Source organism: Ambystoma mexicanum, chromosome 1p, assembly GCF_040938575.1.
Source record: "Ambystoma mexicanum isolate Mex_15411 chromosome 1p, UKY_AmexF1_1, whole genome shotgun sequence".
NCBI lineage: Eukaryota > Metazoa > Chordata > Amphibia > Caudata > Ambystomatidae > Ambystoma > Ambystoma mexicanum.
In genome coordinates, this window is record NC_090921.1 from 526,073,392 (window position 1) to 526,087,878 (window position 14,487).

General features: G+C 48.2%; 2 protein-coding genes across 2 annotated transcripts in view; one reads left to right on the plus strand and one right to left on the minus strand.

The window, feature by feature from the left end:
- The window catches only part of MRPL54 (mitochondrial ribosomal protein L54), a 59,445-nt gene extending 51,619 nt beyond the window's left edge, over positions 1-7,826 (minus strand). Inside the window, exon 1 of the mRNA XM_069649424.1 lies at positions 7,668-7,826. Within this exon, the coding sequence (XP_069505525.1) occupies positions 7,668-7,776 (109 nt within the window). The 5' untranslated portion in view covers positions 7,777-7,826. The remainder of the gene's footprint in view (positions 1-7,667) is intronic.
- A 270-nt stretch (positions 7,827-8,096) lies between these two features.
- The window catches only part of APBA3 (amyloid beta precursor protein binding family A member 3), a 369,129-nt gene continuing 362,738 nt past the window's right edge, over positions 8,097-14,487 (plus strand). The window contains exon 1 of the mRNA XM_069649423.1: positions 8,097-8,257. The gene's annotated coding sequence lies outside the window, so the exon portion shown is untranslated. The remainder of the gene's footprint in view (positions 8,258-14,487) is intronic.

Sequence of the window (14,487 nt, forward strand, 5' to 3'; positions counted from 1 at the left end):
CAACACTGACCACAGCACACCTTCACCGTTCCGGCTCTTCAAGGCGAGGCACAAGCAACCAGTATATGTTCACAGCGCCAAGCAATATCAGGGCAAAAAATAAGGCTTTTAGAGAAATACTACTTTTTATTTTTGCCCAACTGTGCAAACATTTCTCAAAAGGCTTTAGAAAGGCAATTTAAGTAATTACAAGCCAGGCTTCGGCCTCTTCCACAAAAAAAGAAGCAAGCGAGCAGTTCTTGCTTCGTCCCTTCTGGGAGACATTAGCCATCCCGCAGTTCTGGCCTCTTGCGAGTCAAATCATGAGACTGACTAGATGAGGCTAAAGAGATGCTGCTAACAAACATGAGTCTCTAATGAAAGGAATCAGGTGGATGTAACACAAGTGAGAGAGAAGGTCATTATAGGGCAGGAACACAGAGTAAACTTGGGGTGGAGAGTGCACCTAATCAACGTGTTTCGTTAAGCTCCCATACATTAAATCAGTTTGACCAGCCCACATGGAGGAGGCCTTTGATTTCCTGCAACATTCATATTTGTTATTGATTTATTTGGGTTTTTGTAAAGTGCTCACACTGCCTAGCAGTTGCTTTTGGTAGGAGGTTGAAGAAAGAACGTGTGCATTCATTCCACAGGACCAAATCATGCTAATAGAAGAGCAGAAATATTTAAGCACATGAGCTAACACCTCCATTATTCAATATCAAATGCAAAGGGGGATATAAATGCCTATTAAAGAGCAGACCATGAGCCCAAGAACAGTATGCACAACAAGAAAGGTTTCGAGGACATGGTGCAGATGTGTTGCTTTGGCTGATGCATTTCAATGGCAAGTTTGGGCAGGTTCCTGAATATGCCTGCTGCATGTACATAGTTGGTACAGGTCCAATGTTCTTTAAATCACTTCAATGTGGGTATTGGGGGTAGATGGGATGAAGTTGGTAACAAGTTGCATCATCGTAGTGAATGGTCCAATGTCATTAAAATAGCCTATGAAGTCCTACCTTTTTAGCCATCATTTTGCACAGAAACAGTGAAACTAAGTCTCAGCATGGAAAAAGACAATTAATAAAAACAGCGGCCGGAATAAAAAGGACTCTGAACACATGGGGCCAATTTCAAATTATTCATCTATAAACCATTTTAATAGGATCACTCCAAATATCAATGGCGAACTGAAGAGGAAAAGCAGAATCGTAAGGTTTCACCGTCGAAGTAACCGAAACCACAGAGCACCATTTCAACTCACACATTTCCATTTCACCCTGGGGTTCGCTTAACACTGTACGGACGTAAAGGTCAATACATCTCGCCATTGGACTGTCCTGCTCAGTGTTGCCAACCCTTCATTCCCTAGGACTAGGTGATTTGGGCTATAGTATTTCTGCTCCCTAAATTAACTAGCTGAACCCGGATTTTGTAGCTGAACCCGGAGGCAGAAAGATACAACACAAGAAGCATTGATCTCTAACAATCAGGCAACTGGGTGGACTGAGCCCAGGCCAAGTCAACTACCCAGTAACTAACTGACCTACCTGCAACTAGCAGGACCTAAGACAATGCCTCTATATTACCTACCAGCCTAGAAAAAGACCTGTTAGGTCGAAACACGTGTCGGCAACACCTGTTATATCATCAATTGATGAATTCGAGAGAATAAAAGATTGGAAGCAGTGAAAATTACAAACCTTGTGGAACTGCATTTTTCGGCGCCGAAACAGGCAATGGGGTAAACCCCAGCATAAGAAATCGTACACGCGCCGAATGAGTGGAAAATATAATAATTCTCCCCCTAAATTAACTGATGCATTTCTCTTCGTACCAGAAAAACGTTGTCCTTTGATTAATTGTTGCACCACTGTATTTCTGCCCACTTTGATGCTTGATGCTTCAGTTGCTGCCGGTCCCAAAAGACAAACATACATCGGCATACTACACCCCAAACAACTTAAAAATCACAGCAACGGACAAGACATCCAAGCACCACGGGCGCACTAGGTTTCCCTCTGGGCACTACCGTCACTATGCTCTCAACACAGAAATGCTAAACTCCCCCTCACACAGTATTTAAGTTCTCTTACATTAACTACACATCGCTCTTCCTGTTCGGTACCCTCCTCAATTGTCAGGAAGCTTTCTTGTATTTCCAATTCTTTTTTTTGCTCTGGTCCCTCCCCACCCAGTGTCCCAGCATGCCATAGTAAAAATTGTCTGAGTTGGGCCACCTTCTGCTAAAACTTCTCTCCTAGCAGGGCTTGCAGGGGTGCTGGATGAATGGATCTTCTGCCCGGGGCTTCTAGACAGGTCCTTGGGGTACCCACCAAGGGGATTGCAGTTCACAAGTTTCTTTCCAGGCAAGGGACCTCTGATTGTACTGAGGGGAGACCGGGCGTGTTGCAGCGAAGCTGCCGACATGACTCAGCAGATGAAGTGCTCTGCGAATTGTGGCACGCAAGTCTACTATCAGGGTTCGAAGTTACCAGGATCTGGGAGCTCTTTAGCTCCTTGATACAGCCAAGGTGAGCCAAGTTAGCTTGAAACTAAACGCTACCAGGGGCTACTTTTGTCTTCTGTGGCAAGTGGTGTCACCATGTGATATTAACTGTGTATGTGTACAACTGTATATAAATGAGAATAAAAACACACCTAAGGGTCATTTGGAGCATTTTGGAAAACATGAAAGTTTGCTTATTGCGCAAAGTTAGATTTGCTATGCACTAGCTCCTGGTGCCCCAGGAGGTAGCTCATGCCTAACGGGTTTTGACGGATATCCATGAGCTGCTTTTTGCTCATCAACAAATGCTAGTTTCGATCCCAGACTACAACGTAGCCCCAGGTGGTAGCGCTGTCATGGAGGTACGTAGATGATGGTAGCAGGAAGAGGGGACTGGGGCAGACTGTTCTGAACCTAGTCAGGAAATGACGTGTGGCTACCATTATTACACAATGTCCATTTTGGTTTGGAGAACCGCCAAGTGTTTATGCATGCACTCAAGGGTGCAAATTATTTAAAATGCAGGGTGTTGGACTCTTCCTGCTTGTATTCCCAGAAGGCTCACGGCAGAGTATTCTGTAGGCATGAGGAAGCATTCAGAAAAGCAGAGGCTGATTTAGACTCCTGCAGTTCTGGTACCTCTGGGGAGAGACTGATGGAATCGTTTTTAAAACTATTAAAGAGAGAGTAAAAATGAAAGCTCCCTCAACCTTACCTTAAAGCTCTTCATCCTGGTCTTTCTCAGAATCATCCAGAGAATCGGTCTCTTCCAAACTCTGACCCAGACTCCCCCCCCCCCCCATCTCTCTGACAGGGCGAGCAGAGCGTCCCTGCCACAATTCAAGCAAAGCAGGGTTGCCTTTGCTCCCGAGCGGAAAATGAAGACATTCTGAAGGAACTATAACAGCGAGAGAAAAAGGACGTACAGAGATTTCTGGCCCAATGATATTCAATTAAGGGGGAAGAGAGGACCATAACCCAGACCATTCAGGTGGACGCTTTTCTTTGCAGCCTGGTAGGCATTTCCTCCACGCCACGCTACCCCCTGCCAAGGAAACCTTCACTGTTGCATCCGTGATGAAGGTGGACAGAGCATTAAAAAGGTTGTGTGGATGGAGGAATAAGAGAATAGAAAGCCCTTCAAGGTGGTACTGATCGTATGCCTGCATTACAAAATGACAGCAAGGGTAGTTTTGGGGGGGGGGGGCAGAGAGCGCAAGTTCTGCCGCAGTCAGAATCTCTGGTGTACTGAGCGGCTGATCTGCCCATGAAATCAAATGATATGGGACCGAGGGACAAGCTAACAATTCAATTCTAGTTGACAGCATTGCGTGCCAGTAACAGAGGAGCCGAGGCTACCTAAAATCATACAATCTGCTGCCTTATTAAGTAGGTCTTTTTTCCTATAGTGTGAATTTAGTCAGTTAGTAGGACTCTGTGCAGTCAAGTGAGGGGGAGATTAAAGATGTTGCCCAAAAATCACACTGAACATTGAAGCAGGGATTTTAACCCACTCTGCAATGTAAGCACTTGACCCCAAACGTTCCAAGATTTACTTGGTACAAATATTTACGTTTTAGATTTCAAGGCCTAAAATATGACTGACTAAGTTTACTTGCTCAATGAATTGAAGCAACCTAACATGCAAGTCCTTGAAAAAACATGTTAAGCTAAAAGAATATCATTGTAGCTTCATTGTCCACCGCCTGAAAGAAAACTATAATCCCAGACTGCAAAATAATGAAAGCCTGAAACATCTATGTAAAGCCACTGTACTTTCAAACACACTGAAAGAAGTAGCGTGATAAACTAAGTTAGTTCTGGAGATTCTTTGTCACAAACTTCGAGCTTGTTATGCATGATGTTAAATATTGGGCTATGGACATAAAGCAAACCTTTTTCTTGCATGCCTGTAAAGACTGGGGGTGGTGGGGGGGCTCTGTACTCCTGCCCTCTATATGGCAGAGTAGAAGCACAGAGCACCCCAGCCAAGATTCTCTATATGGTAACGTTGGACAAGCATCAAGGCTTAAGCTCTCAGGAGGAGATGCAGGTTGGTTCTTAGGTACAGTGTTTTCCCCAAGCCCCCACATAGGAATGTCCACACACCATGTTAGTGCTAACACAGTTCTTTATATAAATTAGGTTCAAAATATATACACACACAATAACACACTTTGTGCTCAGGCATTACTATAATGATAAATATATACAATATCTATGTGGTACCCCAATTCACGCTGGACTCCTTTGAAATTCAAAAACTGCTGACAGTTGCAATGACATACAAGTCTAAGAGCAATGTGAACCAACACTAGACATAGGAGGGAAACAAGTGGTTAAACAATTGGCAGAATACTTGTCCCTACCAAAGAGACAGTTCTGTGTGAGGACCGCCCCCCCCCCCCAACCTGGGCAACCTGTAAATAAAGTATATTGACAAGCCCAGTTCATATATTGTTTAGAAGAGTCTTATTTTCTTCTACAAATGTTCTACTACCCCAATGTACCTGGTTCCGCAGAATTTGACGACGGGTCGTCGACGAATCCTTCTTGAGTGAACTCCCTTTAGGGCAGAAGGCACAGATCGTCGAGATTCCTCAAAGAAAGGGGTGAACAATGTTGTCGAGGCAGCAGCTTCAGTCCTTGCAGTGTTCCGTCGACGATCGGTCGTGGACGTCCGGCGAGGATGAGGCGTGCAGTGCACCTCGATGATGATAGTTTGTTGCCGCAACGAGTCAATGAAGAACGCAGGCCCAGCAAGGGCATCGGGTCATCAAGCATTTGCCGTTGGCGACCGGGACTCGACCACAGCTGACTTTCGGATCATCATCAGCGTCTTTGAGGACTTCAGATGGCGGGAAACTCACTGGCGGATTCTCCTCGGTTAGGCAGCGACCTTGACTTTCTCCAGCGGGACAAAGCGGTTGACGGTGATGAGCAAGGAGTTCTTGATGCAAATGTTTTAGGCAATGGAGCGTTACAGCTCTGGTTGACGAGGTTTCAGGGGTCCTCCGAACCTCGGTCGACGACGACAATGGACTTCAATGTATGGGTGCTTCACTTAAGATTCCAGACGGTCCCAGTCTACGGTCGATGACTGACAGGGAGCATTGGTGAAGGTTAGCTGGTGCCGATGTTCCCTCGGTCGATGACTGACTTCCAATGAGCATTGGTGAAGGTTAGCTGGTGCCGATGTTCTCTCGTAGATCGGGAAGAGGTCTCCTAGCCAGGTCCTCTCTTGGAGACACAACAGCTTTCGGATTTCAGCGAAGGAAAGTAGCAGCAAAGCCTTCTAGCTGGGCTTCAAGGTTAAGCATCAAGTTTCGACTTCAGCTTCTGAACAATTCCAGTAAGTGAGAGGTCCCCAGATATACTCTTCTGTCTCTAATTCACACTGCTGAGCCAAGCTCAGGCAGCCAATCATTCAAAAGGGCATTCAGCAGGCAGCGAATCAGGCTCACGGTGCATTCAGGCCATTCTTCTCCATCCTGACACTCACAACAAGGAATGTGGATTGGGACAAGCACCCAGCCATTCAGCACTCCACACTACATTCATACCAGTTTCGGGCAGGGTTGTCTCAGTCATTGTGTCACAGAAACCAGACACCCATAACATGAAATGTATATCGGTCACACACTCCATTCACCCAGGTCCCACCCCAAGGGTGTACCCACAACATACAGTCACTGGGAAGGCTCCAGCCAGTCTGGCCTGGACTTCCCCACAATGCCATATATGGAACTTCCACCCAAAAGCCAGTCAGGGGAAGGGACAGAGTCAGGGATTGCCAGGACTTGGGAAAACAAGGTAACAGGCAATGGAAAGCAAGAGGCCACAGGGGCCATCTCGTCTGCCATCAGGAATAAACTGATTCCAATGGCAGGGCCTGGGTATCCAAAAATGGAGGATACTCGGAGCACCCATCACATTCAGAATAGAGCTGCCACCAGCCCATACCCTGCTCTGTGGGCCACACACAGGTGCCCAAAGAGAGGCGAGTTTGACAGGTGTTAGAGGAGGTATGGTTAGCTCATCGGCTTGGTTTGTTGGAAGGGGGTAGAAGAGAGATAGAGTAGTGGGAGTTTTGAGTTTTATCATAGGGAAGGAGGAAGTTGTAATGTGATTGGAGAAAGCGTAGAGTGGCGAGTAGGAGCAGCAGAAGTGAATGCATTATAGGTGATTAGCACAGTGTGGAGAGACGGTGCAGTAATTGGACTACTCACAGGTACAACAGGGAGAAAGGCAAATGCTCAAAGGAAAAGAGGCTGGTCAAGGCCAGGTCTTCACCCTTTCTTTTTTCATCCTTAACCAAGATGCCCCTGGCTGGACGCCTTCAGAAAGATTTACACACACTCTTTTCACCTGATCGCCTAGTCCATCAGCCCATGCTTCTTTCTTGTGTTTGCAAAGCTTTGCCACTTAAGTGGCACTAGTGCCATCATATGAACCAAAAAGGACAAAAGGCAACATCAGCAAGGTGTTTAAATAGGATGCATAATGGTTTAATGAAGCACAACATTAAAGTTGAGGGGAGGGTAGCTCAGGGGTAACGCGCTCGCCTTACAAGCAAGACGACAAGAAGCACCCTCGGTTCGATCCCTGTGTACGTGCGTGTTATAAATAACCTATCATATCATATGCCAATTGAAACACAGTTACATAAATTGAATTATTGACTTCAATAAATGTAGTTGTATACTTAAAGTCTACTGCACACAAAAGGGATCACAAGACCTTTCTGCGCCCTTCTTCATGATGGGATTTTTTTCGGTTTAAACCAGGCTATTTATTGTAACCTTTTTATTGTGGGATGTTCGACTTCTTTGGCGGGAGTGAGTTTGTTTTGGGATTATTTTGAAGGGGCGTGGGCTTTTTTTTTTTACATTCAATAAACGGCTGTCTTGACTACATAGAATGCGAACCAGGACGTAAACTATCTGACTACACGTTTCAAGTAGGAAATTCGGAGGTCAGACCCGCAGTTTTCATTTTCAATAGTGTAGCATTCAACGTTTAATTTGCACAAATCCCTGCGGGGCACTGTGACATGACCCCAATGTGTTCCCTCCCATAGAAAACCATGCCCTTGAGAACATTAATCCGGGGCAAGCCCCCCTATTAAACGGACATCCCATTATTTCACACTTTGACCTTCCACAGGTCTTACCGGGTTTCTTTGCATATCCCCTTGACCGCGGAGCCCTCTGTCCAGTGATTAAAATCCAGCTGGTCTCCGGCGCCCAGAGGCGACGAACTACCCTAAACAGAAGACTCATGCCGCATATACAGCAATTCTGTCTGACCGTCTAACCCAGACGTCACTTCCGGCACACGTAAGTGCCGTGCGGCCAGACAGCATGCTGGGAGCTGCAGTCCGCCACGAATTGCATGGCCTGTTGGGGGCTGTAGTCTATAGAGGCTCTCCCAAATTCTGTTCCTGTAGTGTAAGTCTTCGACGGGCTTGTTTTAACCTGCAACGCTTCTCTGAATAGCGCTCCTGGGAGCATGCTAAACTGAACACGGCTTCCTCAATCCTCCACTCCTGGGACACGGAAGTGAAAGGGAGGGCAGCAGCGTCAGGGACACTACAAGCCCCATGGTCCCAGTTGCCACCAGCCAATGCGCGGAGAGAGACTAAAATGCTAGAACTTTAGAGGAAACAGGAGTTGCTCACAGGGACCCTGTGAAGTTCAGTAAGAGAGCCTGGACAGTTCCAGTTCACGGGCCATCCCGCTGCAGACATGAAATCCTATTCTAGTGAGTTGGCATCTCTCTATTGGAAATATGTGTAGTTCTGGGTGCCAAATGTATATGTACGTTGTCTTGAGTGAGTCGCAATGGTGTAAAAAGTAGCGACTTTGACGTGAAGTTGGTTGCATTAGTGACGTCACTGCATTGCAGTCAGATGATGAATGGAACGGTCATTGGGCCACAGTGACATAGTTGCATGTTGTCAGTAGTGCGAGGGACGTTATTCGGTTTTGCGTGGGAAGCAATTGCGACATCGCAGTGTCAGCGTTTATATGTACACGGTCAGATGCGTGCAGTGCGTTATGTTAATGTGATTTATACCTCGCACCAGTGTCATTTTAACTGTCTCCAGGCGTTCTAGTGGATCTGAAAAGAAAGAGAGGAGAGGCGTTTCTCAGCTGGAGCTCAGTTGAACAGACGTCCCTGTTTTGCCCGTCCCGCAATTAGGACCCCTGTCACGTACCGAGAGTTTTTTTAAAATTCAAAATAATTTTTATTTAAAATCATTTTTATTTTATGTCACCGTTTTGGGAAAGGTATGGTGTAATGCAACAATCAAGATGCCATTTTTACACGACAAACTGTTTTCTAGCATCATCACCATTGTTGGAAATCCCAGGGCATCTTTAACTTTCAACCTTTTTGTCCATAACCAATTAACTACACGTATCTACTAATTGCGCCACTAAGACTGGTTAAAACGAGCATTGGCAGTGGCATTTACCACTGTGTGCATTTATAGGGACCAGGGTGCAAGGAGGAGAGTGCAGAGTTTTAATGGAGGATGGGACAAGAGATGCAGGTGTGCCATATAACGAGCAGGGGGAATAGATGAAGGGAGGTAGCCATTGAGAGAGCGTTTATGGCCAAGAGGAAATATGAGCGAGAAAGAGTGAGAGGGTAAGAAATAAGAGTGTGAGAGGCAGGATGAGTGGGGCTAGGGAGAGGGGTTAGATGGGTGGGTGGGGGAATAGAGGAGGTAGGATGGGGTAGTGTGGGGGAATAAAGGCTATAGGCTTGGTGGTGGGGGGTAAAGAGAGGTGGTAGAGTTAAGATTGGGTGGCTGCAGAGAGGGGGTTAGGACGGGCAGGGATAGAGATACAGGTGGTGGGGTGGTTTGGTGGCAGAAGAGAGGGTAGGGTGGGTGGCATTAGAGAGATGGTAGGGTGAGTGCAGGTAGACAGAGTTGGTAGGATGGGTGGGTGTAGGTCAAAAACTGGGGGACGGGTGGGTGGAGAGAGTTGCTAGGCTGGGTGGGCGGGGAAAGAGAGTTGGTTGGGAGTAGAGAGAGTGGGGGTAGGGTGCGTGAGGGTAGAGTGAGTCAGTGTTGGGTGGGTGGGGATAGTGAGTGGGGTAGAAGGTGATGGGTGAGGGGGTAGGGTGGGCTGGGTTGACTGGGTTTGGGAGTAGAAAGAGTTGGGGGTAAGGTGGGTGTGAGACGAGAGTTGGGGTAGGGTTGGTGGGGGTAGGGAGTGGGTTGGGGGGGTAGATAGGGTGGGTTGGGGTAGAGCGAATGGTGCTAGGGTGGGTGGGGGAGAGTGGCATTTGGGTGGATGGGAGTTAGATGGGTGGTTGGGCATAGAGGGAGTGGGATGCAGGCGTGGCATTGCTGGTTGGTATGCCAACAAGAGTCTCAGTTCAGAGCCCCATTTCCCTTTCTCTTTTAGCTTTATGTGTAATTCAAATACAATATTAAAATAAGATGTAATGGCACCTGATTGGTCCTAGCTGGGTTTCCAATTTAATTGCACTTCATGAAACCCAACCACCTAAGGGCTCTTCTCAAAAACACTCCCCCCCCCCCCCCAAGAACGTAGAAGTGTTTGTTTGGCTTGCTGCCCTTTGCGTTCTGGGTCTTGGAGTTTCACTCACTTTTCATGTTGTAATCACAAGATTGATATAGACAAACTGCATGGCTATGTGGGATACCAAGCTAGGGCTGGCTACATATCTTGTATGTGGCACAGAGCTAAGGGGGAGATGTCAGCACTGGTTTCAAGCGCATCAAACCTGCCTCATACATTTATGACGTGAGTTTCAGCATCCACCGTCCTAGGGCCAAACATGTGGATCGTATTACAGAAACGTAAGAGGTGGGGCCAAGGGAAAAACGGTAGATTTGCCTGAACCTTGAACTACTGCTGCCGGGTCACAATATGTCTGTCAAACATGATTTAAAGTTGTGCAGCTGTCCCCTCGCATTTGTGATGAAAGATGACAGGATGCCAAACCTGTGATTGTGCTGCATAGAGCTGTCAAAGGGGTGGTGGGCAGAGGTAGAGGTGGGAGGCAGATGAGACATAGTGAAAGGAAGAGACGGGGAGACAATTGCAGGTAGTGGCTGAGACGGGCACAGAGAAAGACCAAGAGAGGGGCCAAAGGTATTGGAGCCTAGAGAGAGGAAGGCACTTCAGGTCAGAAACAGGCAGAAAAACAGAGCTACGCAAAGACAAAAAAAAATATTTACATTTTAAAAAGCGGACTGAAGCTTAGCTTCACCTTGTCTGCTGGTCTACGGGTCTTCTGTGCCAAACTCAGCCAGCTTCTAGGAAGCCAGTTCCTCTCTGGTAAATAAATCACTGCTGTGGACACGTTACAGACTTTGCCAGCATGAAGGAAGCACTGGATTCTAACAACAAAGGCAGCTCACCTACCTGCTGCCTCAGTCTACGTCTGTCAACAAATCACTTTATTCAGACTTTAAACATGGTCCGTCCCGACTGGCCACCAGGTAGTGCAGGAGTGCACGGCTCCTGAGTGCTGGTCTGTCCCAACCGCTCCTATTGCTGGTAGAGCCTCCCCAGAAAGCCTCAGAGGAAGAGAACAGATTCCCCCGTAACCCCTGGTGTTGCCTGAACCTACAAAGCACCCCCGGTCCAGTTCTGGTCTTTCCAGACCACAGGAGTCTGGAGAAGCATTCCCACCAGAGAGGAGCAGTGTGCTGTTGGCCTCCGAGCCAGTCAGGAGTTCCGAGAACAGCAACGGTTCACGCCCACCAGTGTCGTTGCCACGGCTGGTGTCCCCCTGGGCCTCCGGGGATTAGCAGAGTTCAATTCACCCCGCCCTCGTCTCGCTTATGGGAGGAGTGGTGTGCAGTGCAGCCGGAGCAGTAACAAGTGAGGCATTCCCAGGCTGACCACAACGGAGCCAGAGCCCTTCTCCGCATCGTCCTAACAATAACAGCTGGTCCGGCCCAAACGCACCCCTTTTGGCCTCGCTGCTTTCTGCTGCGTGCCGGGTCTGCAGGAGCCTGCTGGGGACCTACCTCACCCGTTCCCAGGCAGGGAAGGGAACATCAGCATGGCCTGCTTCAGGACCTCCAGGCCTGCAAGTTCCCCACCGAAGCTCACCTCTGGGACCGCAGAGAAGGCGGGATATCACGCGCAACGTTTCCCCTGAAGATGACAAGAGAACCAGGTGAGGTATACCTCTGGCATAATAAACCAGCCCCTGCGCACAAACCCCTATACCCCACACTTGAGCTCCCGCTGCCCCAGTTCACCGGTCACACTTGGTGATCCCCTTGGGTGCCCCCCTGCGAAGTGTCACGGATCGGTGGCAAAAAGCAGGAGGCAATTAGAACTCCAACTACGACACTGAGTTTTATAAACTACTATTCGGAGAATAGAAGTCAATTTGAAAAAAGGACAAAAGCAAATGCCAAGTCAGTTTTGACATGTGAACAACTTTGGTAGTGCCTAGAGAATCTCCCCCGCAGAGCTACTCAATAACTGAGGTGCAAAAAGTGTCCCACTGGGGGTTATCGGCTCCCCATTTACAAGATTGGAGTCTTCTTAAATTACTTTCTGGAGGGAAGAAAAATCCTATTAGATTAAAGGGGGAAAAGGCAACTGCTAAGTTTTTATATTTCCTGGAACACAGTGGGAGTACCGAAGGATGCCCTCCTGTTGAGCCATGGTATATGTGTGGTAAAACACATGTTGATAGACAAGTGGGGAAGAGAGACATAAAATGTGGACATAAAGATGTTGCTGCAATCCAAAAAGTGAGGAACTCGCCATGCAGGAACCTAAAGAGACCTGGTATATCTGGTGTTTGGAAGACTCTTAAGAAATAATTTGGCTCTGGCATGGTGGGTGCAGAAGGATGGTGTTAAAAACTCCCACAGGTCTGAGCCATTGGATGAGAACCGCTGCCTACATAATAGCGTGGGGTCCCGTTGGGCCCCCCTTGCGTGTTCCCGTACTAGTGCACCCAGCTAAAGGAGGGTTGGCGGTCGGCATCCCACCAGGCACGGTCTTGCTCCATTTACTCGTGGACTTTCGTGACGGTAAGTAAGGCGAGCTGGGAAGCCCCCAACGCATTCTCACAACTACTCGCAGTTGGCACACCTAGCCTTTTCTGCTAAGGCACAATAAGGAATACAAGTGATTATGTGATTGCTAGTCCCTGGCCCAACCAAAGATACAGGGTCATCAAATTTTGCGCACGCAAAGCGGCTCCCTTCTTGGAAATCCATGAGGAGAGGTCAAGCTTGTAGGGAGGAGCCATTCAGGGTTCGGCGGCAGCCAGAGGGAGGTGAGGGGGCCCCCTTTTCAGGGGCGTGTGCCTGCTTCCCCAGGGAAACTGAGAGGACCGGGAAACTGAGGAAGCCGTCCTAGCCATTGCAGCCAAGCGCACCGTGCCAAGCTTGCTGCTATTTGGGGACGTGGATGCACAAATAATTATTTCAGCTGGAACCACCTTTCCGATGCACATGGGTGAGGAGGGTGAGCTCCATAAACTTGCAAACAGTGCCCGCTTTCAGAACCATCAACAAGCGGACTCCCCTCAGATGTAGTGTAACGGAGAAGGAACCGGATAACAGCCCTAGAGGAACAAACAGCAGCCCCTGAATACTCCCCTTCCCCCCCCGGGAAACCAGCATCGGCGCAGGGCCAGCCTCGGGGTGACCTGAAATCTATCCCACGCGGGAGTGCTGGTGATTGCAGGCAGGTAAGAGGCGGAGGAGCGAACAGCTGCGGGATATCACACAGTTCCCAGTTCCAAGGTGGTGGAAAAAGGGCAGTCCAAAATGCAGTGCGGGGTCAAATGAGAATTCCAACCAGGTAGAAAGGGAAATCCGTAAACAAGTCCAGTGTTCAAAGCCAATAATCCAAAAAATAAGACAAAGAAACAACCATGAATGCCACTCGCCGGCCAGCGATGACAGCTGAGAAGCAGTGTCTGTAGCTTTAGAACCGTATTCATGCGGATTGCCCTGGCAACGGATCACGTGACGGCCTATACTGAACACGTGTCGCTGCAGATGCTCTCCTGGCGTCCTGCAGTCGCCAGGGCAACCGCCAATAGGATTGTGGCCAGAACCGCAATGGACACAGTCTCCTGCGTGGTGAACCAAACCCGTTTTGATGCAAGGTACGGGCGGGGGGGGCGTAGCATGGCCAACAGACACATGGAGTCAATGAGGAGCTGAACCCTGGGGGTGAATCCGAGTCCGTGTTTGTGAAGGGAGTGGCGTCATTACATCTCGATACTCTAGTGACACACATGGACATGCGGTTTACTGAAATGGAGATATGCGAGGAAGAGGTCAGAATAAAGATGGATCATCTGGAAAATTGCGAGAGGTGGAACAACCTCAGACTTTTTGGTATCTAGGATCGAGAGGGGGAAACGGAACTCGACCTGAAGAGAACGTTACATGAGGTTACAAAACTAGTCTTCGAAGACGACACCATTTACGAAGCTGAGATTGAAAGAATACACCAGGCGGGCAGGGCCGCGGGAGGTCCGAAGTCAGTCTTCGCCATGTTCCACAACTATGCTGACAAAGTGAACATTCTTGAAAAAGCAAGGCTGAAAGGCCCGGTCACATACGGCACATCCAGAGTGATGACCTTCAGGATCTGTCCTCTCTGACCTTAACCAAGTGGAGAATGTGCTCTCCCCTGACCAAATGGCTAAATGAGAAAGAAGCGAGGTATAGTTGAGCATTCCCGTTCTCCATTTCCTTCGAATTTGATAGCCACAAATACAGTTTTACAACGGAGGAAGACATTCGGAAAGTCACAGGAGAGTTGCTAGGAGAAGCTGACACCTCAGAGAATCATGAAGACAAGGTGGCAGGTGACAGGCAGTGGTTGATCAAGGGACCTAGGAGACGACGGATGCGGGGATCCAGGAAATATAAAAAGTTAACATGTCACCCATATATAGGGGTTGACTGTAGTCCTTGGTGACAAGGGAGGAGGCCTCCTGAAAGTGGAGACGCT